The sequence below is a fragment of the Emydura macquarii genome, unplaced genomic scaffold (assembly GCF_026122565.2).
Source record: "Emydura macquarii macquarii isolate MOO-44397 ecotype Brisbane River unplaced genomic scaffold, CSIRO-AGI_Emac_v2 contig_2636, whole genome shotgun sequence".
In the NCBI taxonomy this organism is placed as follows: domain Eukaryota; kingdom Metazoa; phylum Chordata; order Testudines; family Chelidae; genus Emydura; species Emydura macquarii.
This window is the reverse complement of record NW_027132773.1, coordinates 22424306-22444540: the sequence shown is the minus strand read 5'-3', so window position 1 is coordinate 22444540 and position 20235 is coordinate 22424306. Positions and strand designations below refer to the sequence as shown.

At 37.4% G+C, this 20235-nt stretch overlaps 1 protein-coding gene across 6 annotated transcripts in view; it reads left to right on the top strand.

Annotated features, from left to right (window-relative positions):
• FAM3C (FAM3 metabolism regulating signaling molecule C) overlaps positions 1 to 20017 on the top strand; it is a 50043-nt gene extending 30026 nt beyond the window's left edge. For 5 of the 6 annotated variants that reach the window (XM_067564282.1, XM_067564283.1, XM_067564281.1 and 2 more), the window contains 5 exons: positions 12115 to 12173; positions 13795 to 13845; positions 14533 to 14617; positions 17235 to 17361; positions 18164 to 20017. In XM_067564282.1, the coding sequence (XP_067420383.1) occupies positions 12115 to 12173; positions 13795 to 13845; positions 14533 to 14617; positions 17235 to 17361; positions 18164 to 18253 (412 nt within the window). In that variant the 3' untranslated portion in view covers positions 18254 to 20017. The remainder of the gene's footprint in view (positions 1 to 12114; positions 12174 to 13794; positions 13846 to 14532; positions 14618 to 17234; positions 17362 to 18163) is intronic. The other variant, XM_067564287.1, reaches the window with a different exon arrangement.
• Positions 20018 to 20235: the final 218 nt, after the last annotated feature.

The following is a 20235-nucleotide window of genomic DNA, read 5'->3' as shown; positions in this document are numbered from 1 at the left end:
TCTCACCCCATAGAGTACATGTGACTTTATAGGCTACAGCTTACCAGGTCTGTTCCTGAGTAAATTGCATTGCAGAAGGATTCCTGGGATTGCTACAACTACTGAGAACTTTGTTTATTTCAGGCACAATTAATCAGCATTCATGTGAAAGCTGGCTTTAACATAATAGTACAATATAATTGTAGGTTTCTCCCAGGACATATTATTTTCGTGCTGCATAATTTCAATTCATCTTATGTCAGACTATGCAGAGTTGTTCTAAAATAACTGGTAATTTTTCTGTGAATGTCATAACACAATGTATTATGCTGCAGATGACATTTTAACTACAAGGTAATTTAAAGTAGTGGTTAAGGGTTGGCTTCATGTTCAAGACTACCCTGTCACGATCATTTAACTCTAGTAATACAGATTCATTGAGGCTGGAATATACCAAGCAAACATGGTGAAGAATAATCTTTGAACGCTGAACTATGGACAGATGTTCCTTCCTCCCTTCCTTGCACAGCCAGTACTAAACCCATCACTGACTCAGCAAGTTGGTTAGACTGCTTAAGATCTGCTTTGCTAAATTTTTCATTGTCCTGCCAAAGTGGACTTTAAACAGACTATCAAACTGGGTTAAGTGGCTGGCCAGCCACATTCATTATGGTTGAGTAATATAACTTTCCTTAGACCTTACTCAGCAAACACGTACTTTTGAAATAATTCCATTCCAGAGTCTGAAACTAATTATGGTTGGTATAACTGGTTTCTTTAGGAGATGCCCCCCTTTTTTCTAGCGAGGCAGCAGCCATAATGCTTTCAAATGAGACATAACCTTCTTGAAATTTTTCAATGGAGTAGAAGTGTTAACTTCAGTTTCTTGCCAAACTTGAACTTAGATATCTATCTTCTGTCTACCTACAATTCCCCTTTAAAATTCCCCTTGCAGTTGAGGAAATTATTCTTTAATTCCCTGCTAAAACCCTGTTCTCTAATGCTGATGAGTGAATGCTGCGCTCTGCCTCAGAGGTACCCTAATTTCACTGGGAGGGTGAGCGATCCCTATATTGTTTTATATAGTTATATAAAAAGTAGTTTGTAAAGTGGTTGGATCCATCAAGATGAGGAATCAATATGTTAATTTGGTGGTGATTTGAGTTGTCTTTATGTATTTTCAAACTTAACCGTAACAGGGTTATGTTATCTGTGTGAAAAGGGAGTGTAGTCTCATAGTACAGAAGTGAGAACCAAGGGCTACTGGGTTGTGTTTCCAGTCTTGTCAGAGACTCACTTTTGACCTTGGGCAATTCATCTAGCCTCAGTTTGCTGATCTTTACAACAGGTGTAATAAAACTTAACAACTTCTTAAGGTTTTTTGCTATGAGGCAAAATATTTGCAAAGATTTTTGGAAAGCCACAAACAAAATGCTGTACATGTGCATCATATTAGTCAACTTTGATTTAAAAAAAAAAAAAATGAGTGGTATGTTGATTTATTTGGCAAAGCTTTTGCCGTAATAATTGTGTCAGATTCTCCTCTAGAACAGGTAATAAAGAGCAAGAGGCACTTCTTAATAACAAATATCTCCACTTAATAGTTATGTCTGTGTAACATACTATTCTCCTTCATAACCTGAATAGAATTTGCTGCATCAATTTACTGTACGCTTTTACACCTATCCCCCGAGATATTAGAAAGTTTTTTTTTTTAAACTTTCTATGGGGGTGCCTTTCAGCATCTCTTGATTTTATATATGCAATTAAGAATCTACCTTTTATAGTTTTTTACAAGTCTCCATTTTTGTATGCAGTGCCCTTGATTTATATTTTAAAAGCCTACATAATTTGTTGACTCGAAGTTTGGATTAGAATTCTAAAACCAACAGGCTGCTGCCCTCTTGTGAGAAATTCACAGTGTTACATTTGTATATGCTTGTGAATGTTGCTGTCAGCTGGAGGGTGAGGAGAAAGACCTAGCCACTGAGCATGAATTTATTTCAGATAACGCAGCTGTTTTATGGTTGCTTCAAATTGCCCTTTGTTATCTGTGTTCAGGCAATTACTCAGATTTGTTTGTATAGAAAAGCACAAGCACTTTCTGACTAAGTGATTGGATTTATCACTCTTATTTCCAAGACAACTAAACCTGTGTAATGGGAATGGTTTAATATTATCAGGCTCAATTCTAACAAAAAAATATAATACTAACTTTAAGATGGGTGAATTCTCATAAGAAAAAGATTTTGAATTGTCTAGGCTGGTTAATTGTAATATGAAAAAGAAAAAAGGGTATTTGTGTGTTCTGTTAAAAGTATAAGAGCACTATTAAATTTCATGCAATGCAGCTCAAATAGTTTTGTATGGCTTGCAAAGTGAGAGGTGAAATGGAATTGCTATAACATGTGCATAACAGATACTCAAAATTGTGCAGAAATTTGATAAAAATAAAAAAGAGGGAGGTTGATATTACAATGTAATAGGACTACCTACATTTCTACATTTAAAATATCAACTTGATTTGCGGATGGCTTTTTGGAAAAATGTCTGGTAATAATCCTGGATCTCAAAGAATATTACTAAATTTAATAATAATACATAATTCTTAATGATTTTCATCAGTAGATCTCAAAGCACTTTACAAAGGAGGTCATTGTCATCCCCATTTTAACTGAGGGGAAACTGAGGGACAGAGGTGAAATGACTTGCCAAGGTCACTCTGGAGGCCAGTGTCAGAGGTGGGAGTAGAATCCATGTTACCTGAGTTATATCCACAGATCCACACGGCCTCTCAATGGAGCTATATTGAGAGGTAGATTATCCAAATGAGATGATTCCAGGGAATCCAGAGTACTCTTTGCTTCTCCCATCCTCTCACCCCCACAGCATCATTCTAAAGCTCCTTCGTCTGACAGCATTTCTAACTTGTCTAAAAGTTGAGTTATTTTATTAGTTTGCTATCTGTTGCACAATCCTGAAGAATACAAATTCCACATGGTAAATAAAGCTGACATTGAGTAAGAAAGATGACACTTACCAATATTTCTGCAGTCTGATGTATATTACATTTGGGCAGATGAAGACAGATGAGGATAAATGGGATGCTTGGTCAAGTAAAATGAGTCTGCCTGACTGCTAGTATTTATTTTGAAACTGAACAGATTTTGAGAAGCTAACTAAAATATGGCTGTTTGGTATCCATTGTTGTATAGTGAGTTTTTAAAATCTCTGAAAAACCCATGTCTGCTTAAAGTACTTTAAAAATAAATAGTTTGCACAGGGATATTTTGAACTGTGTAGTGGTTTGGATTATGATGGTATTAATTACTCTAATTCATCTAGCTCTTGAAAATTGATCTTGGTTTTTCTTGAGCTTTTAAAAAAAGTAATATTTCATAGCTGTGACCTCTCAGTTGTGAAATATCACGCTTTGTCAACAGAATTTTGGAACCCTGTATAAAGCAAATGAATATTGAACATATATGAGTTCCATTAACCTTTATAACTGTGTATTCTCTATTCATGCTGAGTGGTGGTAACTTGTCACCACTTTCCTAGCTTGCAAAGCATGAAAAGAATACAGCAAAAATCCAACAACCAACTAATAAAGCAAGTCAAATTCAATAGCTCTGTTACAGGAGTAGATGAACATTAAACATAAATGAATGCCATTTGCTTTACATGGGTTTCCAAAAATCTGTTGACATTTCATACTAAATTTCATTAGGAAATCTTTCTTTTGGATGTTTGGCAATTTTGGGGAAAAATGCAATTTTCCTGTAGCACTATTATAGTTCCAGATCCATCATCCATGTAAATATGAGATGATATGGCTCCCGTAACCTTGCATATTATACTATCAGCACCGCATTGGTTTGAGTGATTACTGCAGAATATTGTCATATCTCTTTGTAAAAGTGATCCTTGAAGGCAGTTTTGTTCTAGTAGAAAACAATTTGTTTGTCTGTGTTCCAGTAATATTATACTGTAGTAGAATGTTTGTATGTAAAATTCCCTAAATGGTTAATCCTTCTGTTTGAAATTTAGTCACTTGTTTTTAATCTGATCTGAGAACAGATCATATCAGTTAGTTACTGACGTTTCCAGTGAAGGAAAGCAGAGACTATTTCTGAGGGCTTGTCTACACTTACCTCGGAGATTCGGCAGCAGTCGACCGGAGTTGCGCAAAAAATTGTGTAACTCCCATCGACTTCTGTGCTTCTGTTCTGCACACCGTCTTCACTACACTGAGCTGATGGGAACCATGTTCCTGTCAACACAACGCTATGCCACTAGAGAAGGTGGTCTTAATACGTCGATTTCTGGATCGACTGAGTGGGTCTTTACTGACCGCTCGGTCGATCCAGATAAGTCGATCTGATGGTGGCAAATTTGCTGCAGTCAAGTGAAGACATAGCCTGAGTTACCAACTGTGCAGTTGAGATGTGTTCTGGCAAGTGTTAGACACATCAAGTAATTGAAACAAGAGGTATTGAATGCTTATAGTCAAATTTCCCTGAGCAGAGTTTACTGGTGAGTCTACTGAGAAGAATACCAACATCATTTGTATTGACTGGTTTGAACAGTGTACTATGTGAAAGCATACAATTTAGAAGTTACAGTAAGTGTTACGTTTCATTTCTGCTCCCATAAATCCCCGATACCAAAGCACATCATTTTATTATTTTAAATGCTTTACAATCCAACTTTTTTTTTCCTGGTGAAAACTAGGAAAAGTTTTCAGAGTCAACAGCGTTTTGACTTTTTGCACAAGCTGAGGTGTAATTAGTGGATCTGGGTGACAGAAGCCAGTTTAGAGAATAAAACTGAATAGGAAGAACTGGTTATTTACTGTCTGGTTCTTTGAGATGTGATGCAGATATGTATTCCACTTAAGTGTGTGCACCCAGCACATCAAAGTTAGAGACTTTTCTCTAGCCGTATGCATAGAGGGGCAGTGCTCATGTCTTGTGACCATAGCCCCTCCCTGAGTACATGAGGTGATGCCACCCTGAGACCCCTCAGTTTCTTCACATGGAACACCCAAAGACTAGATTCTGATGCACAGGGTACGGAGGGTGGGCCGTGGAATACATGTCTGCATCACGTCTTGAAGAACCACGGTTACAGTAAGTAACCGTTTCTTCTGCTTCGAGTAGATGCAGCCGTGTATTCCACTGAGGTGACTCACAAGCAATGCCCACAGTAGGTGGGGCTCAGAGACTGTTTAAACAAGCAAGACCCCCTTCCCAAAATTTGCATCCGCTCTAGATGCTGCAGTAATCGCATATTGACAGCTATGTAGCAGCCCTGCGAATATCCAATCCTGATCTGTAATTTAAGAAAGTTATAGACATAGCTTGCACTTTAGCAGAATGAGCTCATGCTTGTGGAGGGGATGTAGCGAAAGTGTTTTATATACAGTCTTAATGTCAGAAGTTATCCACTTGACAGATCATCTGTGAGGGAGACTGTCTGTCCCTTCATACGGTCTGAATGACATAAACAGATGAGGCAAAGCTCAAAGGGGTTTAAACCTGTACAGGTAAAAGGCCAGATGTCGTCTGACGGCTAATGTGTGAAGACGCTGCTCCTCCAGATATGAACGCAGTTCAGAAAAAACACAGGCAAGTATGCTGCCTGGGTTAAACGAAACTGGGAGACCACTTTAGACACAAATTTCAGGTGTAGTCACAGCATCGCTTTTGTTTTTGGAGAATAGCATGGAAGAAGGCTCTGCAATCAACGCCTGCAACTCTCATGCTGTCCTTGCAGATGTTATCACCATGAGGAATGCAGTTTTTTTGACATAAGAGAAAAAAGGGACAGGATACCAGAGGCTCAAATGGAAATCCCATCAGAGCAGTCAAGACTGTGATAAGGTCTCACAAGGGAACTGGTTCCCACACTGGCAGATGAAGACAAAGGATTCTTTTTAAGAATCTGGTCACCATGGCTTTGGAAAACACCAGTTTCCACAAATGGGTGAGTTAAAGGCTTAGATCACTGCTAAATGCACCCTCAACGAATTAAGCGTAAGGCCTGATGACTGAAGATGCAATAAATACTCCAAGATGTCTTGGATACTAGCTAGCATTGGCTGAACTCTGCGGGCCAGTGACCACATTGAAATATGCTTCCATTTTGTTGAACAGGCCAACCTTGTAGAGGTTTCAAACAGCCGCTGAACTTGTCTCTTCCTTTTCATTCAACCACAGAGCAGCCATGCTGTGGAACGAAGGGAGCTAAGCATGGGATGTAAAGTGCGACCATGGTTCTGTGCGAGTAGGTCAGGATGGACAGAGAGAGAGATGGAAGGCTGAATCAACAATGCAAGAATGGCCAACACTGCCTTGACCATGCCAAGGTAATGAGGATGACCTTGGCCTGATCCACTTTGAGCTTGAGGATGACCTGTGAAATGATCAGGATCGGAGGAAAGTCGACTGTCAGCTGAGGTAGAAGGCAGTCAGGGAGCCTGGACTGAGGATTCCTTGTGAGCAGAACAGATGACATTTCCTGTTGTCCCTCATAGCAAACAGGATGCCCCAAACCCTGAAGATGATTTGCAGAACACTAGGCTTCAGGTACTACTCATGATGCAAGGAAAAATTTCTGTTGAGATGGTCCATGAAATGATTCTGGTCCCTGGGGAAGTGATCAGGTATTGAAGTGGTACACTCTTCGATGCAGAACTGCCACAGCCTTCTTGGCAGAGCACTCTGGAGTGTGCTCCCCCTTGCTTGTTCACATAATACATCGCAGTGATATTGTCGGTAAGTATGTGAACCACTGAACGTGATGCAGTCTAGGAAAATGTGATGGGCATTGTAGTTGGCCCGAAGCTCCATCACTTTGATATGCAGTGAAGCTTTTTGCTCGGACAACAGACCCTGAATCTGCAGCGACCCAGATGCTTTCCCCAACTTACCAAGGAGGCATTGGTGACAACAGTCCTGGTTGTCAATGACTGGATGAAGGGAAAGTCTTGACACGTGTTCCTCTGAACCGTCCACCTTTGCAAGGAGTCTGAATCAAAAGAAGGGAGGCGGACCAACTTACCTAAAGGGTGATGGGTTGGACTGTAAACTGTCCTAAGCTACATTTGAAGAGGACGAAGGTGTAACCTTGCAAATTGAACCACCTGCATACATGTGGCCCAAGAGCCTCAGGCACATGCAAACTCTCATGGAAGGTTGAGACTGAGACAAAGGCAACAAATTGTCTGGAAATGGTCAGCTGGCAAAAATGTATTCAAACTTGTAGTGTCTATTAGAGCCCCAATGAACTCAATGTTGTGGGTGTGGACCAATGTTGACTGTCCAGTGTTTAGAGTGAGAGACAGATAGTCAAGTAAGTGCAGTGAAATGCATATGAGAGAAAGGACTTCTTCTTTGGCTCTGTCCCTTAGTAGCCAGTCATCCAGTTATGGGAAGACATGGATTCCCTTCTTCCTGCGGTGCGCTGCCACCATGACTATACATTTGGTAATAACCTGGGGGCAGCAGACAGACTGAAAGGAAGGATCATGTACTGAAAATGATAGTTTGCCCAAACAAACCAGAGAAATCTTCTGTGGCTCAGGAAAATTGCCACATGGAAATAAGCATCCTGAAGGTCCAGAGTAGCAAACCAGTCATTCTGAGAGAATGTGGGGAGAGTAGTTGATAGGGTGACCATTTGGAACTTCATATATCTGATATATTTGTTGGGGTTGCAGAGGTCAAGAATAGGACTTGTCCTCCTTTGGATTTGGGAACCAGAAAATGCCGGTACTAAAAACCTTGACCCCATTATTCCAGAGGAACTTCCTCCATTGCTCCCAAAGTGAGAAGAGACTGGACCTGATCCAGAAGCTGTATCTCATGTGAGGGGTCTCTGAGAAGGGATGCGGAGGGAGGGTGTGGAGAGGAGCATAGCCTGATCTGACTGTGTTTTGGACTCAGCTCTCAGTAGTAATCAAATCCCAAACACTGAGAAAATGAGCAAAGCCGTCGCCAGTCAGGGAGATGGGGTAGTAGAAGTCATGACTGAACCACTGCTCTAGACCAGCGAGTTAAAATAGTAGGTGGTAGGGGAGGGCACATGGCCTGGCCAAATCCCGGATCTGGATGCCTCCGCTTCTGGGACCTGTGCCTCTTCTTTGGTGTAGTCCTGCTGTTTCGTAGTAGGGAAAGTGTGCCTAAAGAGGCGTTGCAGCAGTACTGTTGCTGCTGCTGTTATCCTCTATAATGGCACCTCTGCATTGCTAGTGCAGCCTCTGCATAAGGAACATAGGGTGGTCCTTGAAGGAGTGCAGAGTTTCATTCACTTTGTCTGAAAAAAAGCTGCTGACCATTGAAGGGCAAGACTTTTTTAGCCTGCTGCATGTCGGGAGCAATGCCTGAACTCTGTAGCAAGGACGCCCTTCTCGTGGTAACCACCAAGGCCATTACACTGACTGAAGTGTCTGCACCATCTAGAATGCTCCGTCTTGGTCACCGAGCAGCCCTCCATGATAAATGCCCAAAATTCCTCCCTGGAGATTTCAGGCAGTTGGTCTGTAAATGTAGACATGGCTGACTAATTTACAGTGTCATACTTGGACAGCAATGTCTGCTGGTTGACAATCCACGTTTGCGAGGAAGAGGAGGTATAGATTTATTTTCCCATTAAGTCCGTCCTTCTAGAGTCCTTGTCCTTAGGAGTGGACTTAAGCTTGCCCTGCTGAGAGTCACTGTTGTTAACTGCGATTACAACCAGGGAATTAGGGGCCGGGTGGGAGTAAAAATCCTCAAATCCCTGCACTGCTATAAAGTAGTGTTTCTCAAATTGGTTTGCAGTAGGTGGCACTGAAGCCAGTGTGCTCCAAAGAACCTTTGCATGTTCCTCGAACATGTATTTGTTGGGGAGGTGTGTAACTGCACTCTGAGAATTGGAACTTCTTACGCATCTCGTTTATTTTTTCATTATTGTGCTTTTTTAACTTTTTTTGTTTTTCTTTCATGTGAACAATGAAAACAGAATTAGCTGCTTTCACTTTCTCATATCCTACACAGTTCTGCAGTGTCTTAGGAGGCTGTTTATTTGATATTTTTTTTTGTCAGTTGGAATTTATTTTAAAGTTATTGAAACATTTCTGTTGGCTGTAAATTTATAAAAAAGCATAACAATTGGTCCAAATTTGACCTGACCGTATAACTTCATAAAATAATTATTAATGTTGTAAATGGTTCCTTAAAACTACTGACAATTTAATTAATCAAAATACTGTGTATTTAATAACAAAAGTTTAGATCTTGCTGTTTCAAGATTAAGTACTGTGTGTTTTTCATGAAATTTTGAATACATGCATACCCTGTTATAAATTACTGTAAGTGTATTTTGCTTGAATTTTATTGTAGCCCTTTTAAGTGTTAATTATTCTACATATCTTTCTATAGTATTAATGGAAGAATGTAGTGTCCTTATATTGGTCAAAATTATATTTTTAAATCTTTATCTGAACAGAGCTATATCCTAGTGCATAATTGCCTGCCTTTTACTTCAAAGTTATTGAGATGACATCTTGTTAAAGTTGTATGTGTTAAAACGTCTATAAACATTTTGTATCCTTAGAATTAATTCTTACCACTTCTTAAAACAAACAAACTTGCCAACAAATGTACTTAATGTTTGTTTAAATTATCAAGAAAGAAAATGAACAGTTCAGACATATAAATATGTTAGTCTATTAAAAACAGCCATGATAGGAAAACGTCAGCTGACCAAATTAAACAGGGCACAATTACGGATGACTTGGTCCCCTCACCTCAATTCAGAATTTCCATAAAGGTTTAATCATAGATTCCCAGGCCTGAAGGACCATTGGGATCATCTAGTTTGACTTCCTATAAAGCATAGGTCATAGAATTTCCCCAGAAAAAGTCCGAGTGTTTCATTAAAAAAAAAAACCCCAAAAAACATCCATCTTGATTTAAAAATGGTCAGTGATGGAGAATCCACCAAGATCCTTGGTAAATTGTTAGTTACTAATTACTATCACTATTAAAAATATATGCCTTAGTCTGAATCTGACTAACTTCAACTTTCAGCCACTGGATTGTGCCATACATTTCTCTGCTGGATTGAAGTGTCCATTATTAAATATTTATTTCCCCATATAGGTACTTATAGACCAGAGTTCTCAAACATTTTTTTGCTGGGACCCCCTTTGAAAATATTGCAGGCTGTGACGATCCCTCCAAAAAAGTGATGCCCCTCTCCCCCCGTGTGATGCCATCACCTCCCCCCAAATGTTGTGCCAACCTTACTTCTGCACTGCTGCTGGAGGTGGCGCTGCTTTCAGAGAACCTGGCTAGCAGCTGCTATTCTCTGGCCACCCATCTCTGAAGGGCTCTGGCTGTCAGCCGTGCGCAGGGTTGACAGCCAGAGCCCCAGCATGCATAGGGGCTGACAGCTCATGATGCCCCCCATAATAACTTTGCAATCCCTTGAGGGGTCCCGACCCCCAGTTTGAGAACCCCTGTTATAGATTGTAATCATCACCCCTTCACCTTTCTTCGTTAAATTAAATATATACACTCAAAGGGCTCAGTCACTGTAAGGCATGTTTTCTAATCCTTTAATCAGTCGTATGGCTTTTCTCTGAACTCTCTCCTATTTATCAACATCCTTCTTGAATTGTGGGCACCAGAACTGGACACAGTATTCCAGCAGCAATTGCACCATTGCCAAATGCAGAAGTAAAATAACCTCTCTTCTCCTACTCAAGAGTCTATTGTTTGTGCATCTGAAGATCACATTAGCTCTTTTGGCCAGAATGTCTCACTTGGGAGCTTATATTGTGATGATTATCCACCACCACCCCTAAGTCTTTTGTAGAGTCACTGCTTCCCAGGGTAGAGTCCCCCACCATGTAAGTTTGGCCTACATTCTTTGTTCCCAGATGTATACATTTACATCTACCCATGTTAAAATGCATGTTGTTTGCTTGCTTCCAGTTTATCATCTAGACAGTTTTGAATCAGTGACCTGTCCTCATGGGTTTTTTTTTGTAACCACTCGCCTAATTTTTGGGTCATCTGCAGGCTTTGACTGATAACTTTTTCTTCCAGGTCATTGATAAAAATATTAAATGGCATAGGGCCAAGAACCAGTCCGTGTGGGACCCCATGGGAATCAGATCCACTTGATGATAATTCCCAATTTTCAGTTACATTTTGAGATCTATCAGTTAGCTATTTTTTAATCAAGTTGATGTGTGCCATGTTAATTTTATATTGTTCTAATTTTTTAATAAAAGTGTTTTGCAGTACCAAGTCAAAAGCTTTACTGAAGTCTAGATATATTATCTCCACACTATTACTTTTATCAACCAAATTTGTAATCTCATCAAACAAAAATATCAAGTTTTAGTTTGACATCTGAATTCCATAAAGCCATGTTGATTTGCATTAATTACATCACCCTCCTTTACTTCATTAATGGAGTCCTGTATCAGCTGCTCCATTACCTTGCCTGGGTTCAATGTTAGGCTGACAAGCCTAATTACCTGGGTCATCCCATTTACCCCTTTTAAAAATTGGCACACATTAGCTTTCTTCCAACCTCCTGAAACTTCCCCAGTACTCCAAGACTTCTGGAAATTAAACATTAATGATCCAGGAAGCTCTTCACTAGCTCTTCTAAAACTCATTGATGCAAGTTATCTAGGCTTGCTGATGTAAGTGTTTGTCTTCTGTAGCTTTCATTTAACAACCTCCAGAGATATGAGTGGAATGGAAAGAGTGTTATCATAATATGAGACTATATGATCTCTTCTTTCTCCAAATACAAGACAGAAATATGTATTGAACTCTTCTGCGTTGTTGTTCATTCTACCATTTCATCTAGTAATGGACCAACACCATTGTCAGGATTCTTTTAGTTCCTGATATATTTAAAAAATTCCTTCCTCGTGTCCTTAACTCTGTCGGCCAGAGTCTTTTCCTTGTGTCCCTTGATTTCCCTTATCAATTTTCTACTGTTCCTATCTTCTGGTTTATATTCATTACCACCAACTTTTAAGTCTTTCCTTTTTTAAAATATGAAATGCTTGAATCAGAAGTTTGTCATAATTCAGATGTAATTTTTTTTTTAATTTTGTTTCAGTTTGATGAGTGGTGTTAAGAATAATGTTGGCAGAGGAATAAATATAGCTTTGGTAAATGGTAAGTCATATTTTAAATGTGCAAACTATTTTCATTCAAAGACTATTTCTCAAATAGTTCTAAAAGGGTTTAGAGAGGGCAGGTGAAAGGCAGCCAGGAGGCAGAGGGAGAAAGAGAAGAAACAGTGAAGGAGCGGAGTCATAGGAAGCAAATCCTCAGATTTATATTGAAGTAATGTTGGAATATTCTCTATTTATAATTACTTTTTTTGCCAGGTTATAAATGCAGTGTGGAAAACTTCAAATTTTAGTGCAGTTCTTCTCTAAAAATGTACTAAAATGTTCATTTTATCGCAATGACTATCAACTAATGTATGTTCTGTTTACATATAAAATGGAAAAACTGCCAGGCTTCCAAAAGTAATCTGTGTTCAGAAAGTCAAATGGTGCTCTTTATTTGTTAATGTGCCACCACCAATAGTAAAGATTCTGTGAGCCAAATACTTCTTATACTTGTTTTCAATGGAGCTTAGTTAACAGTTCCATTGATAATGCCAGAATAGAATCATTCCTTCTTTCATAACTGTGGATCAATAAATGCCATGATTCCACAGCCACAAAACTCCCACCAAATGTTACTTATTATAGGATTATATTCCAGAATTTACGCTTTCATTAAAAACAGAAAAATTCTACACATATGGTTGCGAAGGGGTAGACTTTAAAAATGAACTTTATGTAAACTAATGAAGTTTCTTCATCCTGAGTCTGCAGACACCCTGAAGCAGTAGCTCTGAGAGCTGCAAACTATCAGTTAATCATAATATAAATATGTATATATTGAGATTGACAGATATATACAAGGTCTCAGTAGTAGAGATAACAGTTTGTGTCAACTTCGTCAGCTATTTCACTGATGATGATTTTTAGCAGAAATATCTAGCTAATGGGCATATGCCTCAATCTTAGACTGTCTCAACCTGACCAGAGACCAAAATCTGGCAGTTAGGTAGAAAGCTGCTGGAAATGTTATCTTCTATAATGCAGTTATGATGTAGATTTTTGTATTTTCAATGCATATCAAAAACTGACTGTGGGTCGATATAAAGTAAACTGAGTATCAAATTGAATAACAGGCTACTATAATGGTTGTAGCATTCATTTTCATATCTAGTTCACTGAAATCCTCAATGTTTTTAGTTTAAAAGAAGCTGCCATAGAATTTCCAGTCAGATGCAAAAAGTGTCCGGTTTTCCACACAGTACAGAGACTCTTCATTGCTAATGGGAATAAAAAGTAGAAAAAGTTGATTTTTTTTTTTTTTATGAAGTTAGGTACAGGAAGCAGATTTGTTGAGTACAAATGTGCCATTTTTATACTGTTCTTTAAAATTGAAAAAAAACCAAACTCTTCTTTCTACTGCTGCCTGAAGCAGTTCTGTCACTAAGATGGCAGTGCTTTTTGTCTGTCTTGTCTATGATTGTGCACAGTCAGTTGAAGGAGCTGAATTCATGGAAGAGAACATACCAATTAAGAATTAGTATGCTATCTTCAGCAGTGCTTTCTCTGCAGGTTTTCAAAACTGTAAGGTCACCTGTGATTGGTTAAGAAATGTTGAATCTATTCTTAAAAGAACTTTGGATATATCCACGATGACACACAAATGTAAAACTTTTTTCTAGGCAAAACAGGAGAATCATTGGACACCAAGTACTTTGACATGTGGGGAGGAGGTAAGTGTTGGTGAACTGTTTCTTACATAAAAGTGACTTTGCATGGCAAAAATAAATAGCTTCTGTTCCATTTTACTTTTTTGGATTGACCAGTTATTTACCTCTGTAGTCATGAGGAGAGGACAGGTAAATAGAAGCACAAATATCTTCAGTTATCTGTACACGTGCACACAAAGGCATCTGCCCTCCTGACCAATTATCCTCCTACTGTAAATTCTGACAGCAGGCTCAAGAACTTATCTGTGCCAAAATGGCATGTAAACTCTACTAATAAGGGTTATCGCCATGCTAATACATTGGTTCCCTAAATGACTAACACACTGTTCTTGTACTATGTAATTTTGGCTTATATTTTTTCCACTAGACTAATTTGGTATTGAGTACGTTTCCCAGTCTGGGCTATAGCAGCTTCAGTTTATGCCACCATTTTGAATTTAAATGGAAACAAACAGTCATTTTATTACAGGGAATAGGTGAAACTGCACTTATAAAATTAAGGAATAGTATCTCTGATTCTTTTGTCATCCTTTTTTCCCTACTTAGTTTCTTTGAGTTCATTTATAAGTATACGTATAAGGAATTCCTCAATGTTGAATTAGCACTGCAGAAGGAATAAATAGTGTCTTGTTTAGATTTAGTATGGTAGTTGCATTATATGATGATTCTATATATTATGTCTCTGTTCAGATGTGGCACCATTTATTGACTTTCTAAAGTCCATTCAAGATGGAACTGTGGTGTTAATGGGAACCTATGATGATGGTGCAACCAAGTATGTATTGACCAAATATAGTAAATTTTGCTTATCCTATATTTTTAAATACTTATCATATATTTGTACTGAAAAAAACATAAACTGTTCCTAAAACATGTTTGTAGATGTATTGCTTCTGGGAAAATAGCATTGAAGCTATCCTTATTTATGGGAAAGCTTCTTAATTTTATGATCTTGTAACCTGAAGAGTGACTACTTCAGGCTGTGCAGAAATAAAGCATATTTAGTATGCAACATATGTAGATGTTATGATACATACAATTTTATAACCCTTTAGGTTAAAAGGAACAATGAATTGGATTTCAAAGGGCTTTTTTGTGGCAAAAGTGTCCCATGCACAACTTTGACAGCTAAATAATTAAATATGTAATATCTGTTTATTTGCCATTATCATATCAATAGATTGTGTAAGTTCTTTTTTGTTTTGTTTTGTTATAAAGTTAATATGAAATCAAAACTCAACAGGTGCAAAGTATGTATAGACCATGCAGGTGCAGTTGGTGCAGTTTTGCATTCATGAATATAAATGTATCTCAGGTTTCATCTCGTTCTCAAGCTCAGGCCCTAAATGTCGTTATTTAAACCAACACAAGCAAATAAATCATGAGTTAAGGTTGTCATCATGTCTATTAGTTGATTCCTTTTTGCTTAAGTATTGTAATTGCCACAGTATATGAATGAGGTGGTGGCACTTGTACCATATCAGTAAACTACTACAAAGATGTTGGTCTACACAAGGAGATGATCTGAGACAAGCAGTCAAACCACCAGAGCGTTCACCAATACCCAACTAATGCAGACTCTGATGTATCTTATTGCTAATAGGGTATAAGTTATCTATTATTTCCATTTTTAAAACTAAATAACCACTACAAATAATTTTGGGAGTTTTATGCAACCTATCCTTCAACTATGAAAAATAATTCCTTGTAGAAGGATATGAGAAAACAAGTAAAAAAGTTATAAGCAACTTTTCCCTACTTAGAAAATTTAAGTATTCAAAACATTTTTTGTAAATATTTTTCAAGTTCTCTTAACCCATCCTCCTCCAGCCCCCCGTTCTTTCAGTAGCAGATTATGGTACAGTGGCCACTTTCTATAGTAAAGCCTAGATTTATAATATTGAACTGTTCCCAAATTAGGTTGTACAACATAGTGGGTTAAAAGTGGCTGCCTATTCCAAACTATTACTGCTGGGGAAAGAAGGCAATTAAAAATTATCACTTTTCTCCTCTAACATCTCCTGCTTCTCTCCCCACTCTTGAAGGAGATGTCTTCCACCATTCCCTCCTCTTTTGACAGGCTGCCTGTTACCTCTTTTTCCTCCATGATATTTAACATAATGGATGCAGGGATTTCTTTTGTTTTGTCTCAGTAATCACATCCCAGCTGTGTACTGGTGAGAGTTGGTGTCTACATGTGACCACAGCAAAAAGCTCAACAGGTTAATAGGAATGTGGGTTTGGGCAGTCCACGTCAGTAGCCAGACTCTAATGTAATAATTTCATATAAGTAACAAAAACCTCATAAATATTGCATCCCAGTAATAGTAAATGCAAACAATTTCAAACAGTTTCAACAAAATCTATGCCTTGTCTGTAGCGCTGTATTAGTGGAATGTAACCATCAAAATATTCTATACAATCAAGGGATAGTTGCCCCAAAATTAACTTAATTTGGTGTGCCCAAAGTTTTTATGTTCTGGCTTAATGTAATGTATACTGATTTCATACAATATGATTGTACCACATCAGTTAGTAGTAGTCTAATGCTTTGTGGAGTGCTTAGAAATTGAAATTGGGCCAAATTACTGGCCACACTATAGTAGCTGGCAGGAGAAAAAAAGGTTGCCTCATAAAAATTTTGGAAGAAAATTTGACTTGTTACATCATCACTTTATTTTCCCTGGTATTTAAATCTAGAGCCCATAATTGTGGCAAAGGGCAACATCATTAATTTTAAATTGGGACCTGAGCAATCATATGTTTCATCTTTCACTTAGTTGTGATCAAACTAAATGGCTCGCTTATGACATCAAAATGTTCAAAAGTATAAAGTTAAAACCTATAGATAAGCATACAACTAATAAATAATTTATGTGGTTGATTGTAATTTTCAGTCTACCAGGCCTACGTTGGAAAGGCTGATTTGATATCTTCTTATCGCAGTATGTGAGTGATACTGTTAGAAAAATTGTTCTCTATAGATGTAGGCTGGGAATGTGGTGGACAGATCCTGATCCAGATTTAGGCCCTAATCCTACAAAAGCCTTCACGTGTGCTTAATTTTGAGCAAGTGAGTAATCCCACTGAACTCAGTGGGATTACTATCCTTCTTAAAATTAAGCATGTGCACAGATCCTTGCAGGTCTGGAGGCCTTGGTTTTTGCAGGTTTGGATCCCCATGGCCACATAAGATTTTGGCATCAAATGGTAGAAATCTCATTAGATCATCTGGCCTCATAAATATAGGCATTCCCAAGTCTAATTGTAACACTGGCCCAACTGGAAATTGTATTGTGTGTATTAGAAGCTGAATAGTGAACTGAGCAGTAAAGAATCTAGCTATGTGTATTATATTTTGCACATTTAACACACTTTGCATTTTGTTCAAGGCTTAATGAGGAGGCACGGAAACTGATTGCTGATTTGGGAAGCACATCTATTACTAACCTTGGTTTTAGAGACAACTGGGTCTTTTGTGGTGGAAAAGGAATTAAGACTAAAAGTCCATTTGAACAGGTTTGTTGCTAATATAACTTTTCAGAGTTTGGTAAATCAGTTTATACTAACCAAGGCTTACTTAGCCTACTGTATTAGCACCAATCATTGTTTCAAACATATCACAGTAAATACATGTTGTTTAGTTACATTCCGTAAATAATTATTTGAATATTTTCCTTCTTTATACACAAATATACAAAAAGATTCTGTGATGCTGTGCACCTTAGAAAAATTATGCATAGATCTACATTAAAACTGATGAACTAAAACTCTGTTAACATGAATTTTTCTTACTTTTTTAAAAAGTCGAGTGGCTATAATATGGTCACGTAGGCCAGTTCAAAAATGGGTGTCTGAAGTTCATATTTTAAGCACCTAAGTAGGTAGCCTGATTTTAAAAAATGCTTATCACTCAACAGCTCCCAATGATCTGAAGTTACTTTTGAAAATAGAGCAGTTATTTCATCACCTGTCTATAGACTAAGGAGTCTATATTTAACATCTGATTTCCTAAATGCATGGCTATGAGCAAATATTCTATTATGGTAATTGATTTGATATGGTTCATGATTTGGGTTAAGATCTGAATTATTTGCAGTGGGTGTCATTGGTAGGGGAAAATAATTTATTTTGTCTCTAGTTCTGTCTCAGACCTACATCCTTTGCAAGAAGCAAAGTAGCATCCTTTGCTAAAGGATGTATATAAATTTCTGGAGGGCATGAATTTTTTATTAATCAATGGTAGCTTAGCAGTATTTACAATGGTAACAGGACAAATGGTTTTATTTTTTAACAATAGATTGATCTTCTCTATTTGTAGCATATAAAGAACAACAAGGATACAAACAAATACGAAGGCTGGCCAGAAGTTGTTGAGATGGAAGGCTGTATCCCTCAGAAACAAGACTAAAACAAATTTTCAAAACAAAGAATGTGAGAGAAAATGCACTTTCTGCTATTATGAGGGAGAGAGCTATGAAGAAGATATTGTATAAATATTTTTAAAGCATGCATCCATCTTGTCGATGTGAGCATGGGCATTGACATCTTGACTATCAGGATTATTTATTGCTAACACATATAGAAATCATTTTGTAAATAGGCCCAAAATAAGCAAGACAGTGAATCATTTCTAAACAGCTTTCCTAAAAGTGCAACATTTAGTTTGCCTATGGTAAATAGTAATTTAGATCTATTGACTAAGTGATTAAGTATACCCAGTAAAGGAATGAACACATACCGAAGGATACTGTACTGTCCTCTAACAACATAAATGTTGCTGTAAGTCCGTGATCTTTGTGGAATTATGTAGATTTTAGAGAGAAATTAGAGCTTTAATTTTTTATCCTCTGCCTTTTTGTGGCAGCATCAATTTTATTAAAGATCTGTTCAGTTATTCTAGTACAAATGCTCCAGAGTATTGTTTTGCAGCCCCCCAAAAACTTAATAATCAACGAAATCAGCATACTTTATACAAAAGTGTAGATCAGCCACGAGAAGCACAATTAAACAAATGCTTTTTGTTAAAACAAAAGTAAATATATAAATACTTGTACATGATATTTAAAAAAACAGTTTGAAAGGATTTGTATTTAACATGGAAATAGTGTTTACTTTGTAGAAGATACTTGGTTTAATAACAGTACTATGACTAAATCGTTTTGTTTTTATTACAGTTTTTGTACCTGCTGCCTGACTTTCAGTTCTACCTACTGCTGTTCAGCAATCCTAACTAGTTGAATGATAGAGCTGTATGATGGAATGCCCTTCTGTTTTAATTCTAGCCCTAGGAGCAAGATTTCCCAATGAGGAAAGCACGTTAGAAAATGGGCTACTTCCTCATAAAAATTTAGTATACATAATTAATGCACCGTTTCACTGTACCTCTAATATGAATCAAGATACTCAACCAGTATTGAGGACAGGATGTTACAGAGAGCACCACATTTTAAGATGCGTATCAGAAGGTATTGAAAAATTGGCTAACCTGTTATCTTCAGCAATAGATTTTAAAAAGCTGGACCAAGTTAAAGTTGCCTTATACCCTAGATCCTGTAAGAGTAAATAGAAAACCGAACACTTTGTATAGAAAGTAATTTTTAATCACTTATATTTTTAGTAGATCAGGCTTAGAACCTTTTCTGAATGCAAAGTGAGTACAGTGAAACTGACGATCCAGGCATTCAGTGTACAGAGACTAGAGCTGAATTTTGTATAATCTCATAAATTCTATTTACACTGTATGTTCTAGTACAAATGGTCAACATCTTTGAGCAGTACCATAAAAAATATATTTCAGGAACTGCAATATGAATCACAAACAGTGCCATTCAGAATGCTATATAATCAATGTCTTCTGAAACAAACTTAAAATGGTTTGCACTAAAAACTTTAAAGCAATATTGGGAATGATTACTTTGTTCAGAATAATACCCACCTCTAATACAGGAATGAGTAAAACTGGAATTTGAGTTGTTTCGTATGTTTAACTAGCCTCCTTTGTAATATTTTTCCCTCAAGTTTAATGTAGAACAGCAATAAATGCACCTTATACAGTGAAACCATTTATTTGTAAAATATCATGCAGATTTTTAGTTCTTATTTGAGAGAGATTACATCATGCGTGTCAATACCATGTATATTTTTTCATCAAATAAAGTAAAAATTCCCCTCAGTTCTGTAAACTGGAAACTAACTTTATTTCACAGTGTGAGATGAATTAAGAAGATGAATGTATAAGCCTCAGTGCTTAGGTAATGACAAAATACATTTATTTTTGTATTGTGTATATTCCATGATTGAGTATATTGCTCTTCAAGATAACATTCAAAAGAATCTTGAAGATACAGTAATTATAGCTATATTTAAAAAATCTAGTGTATATATGAATAA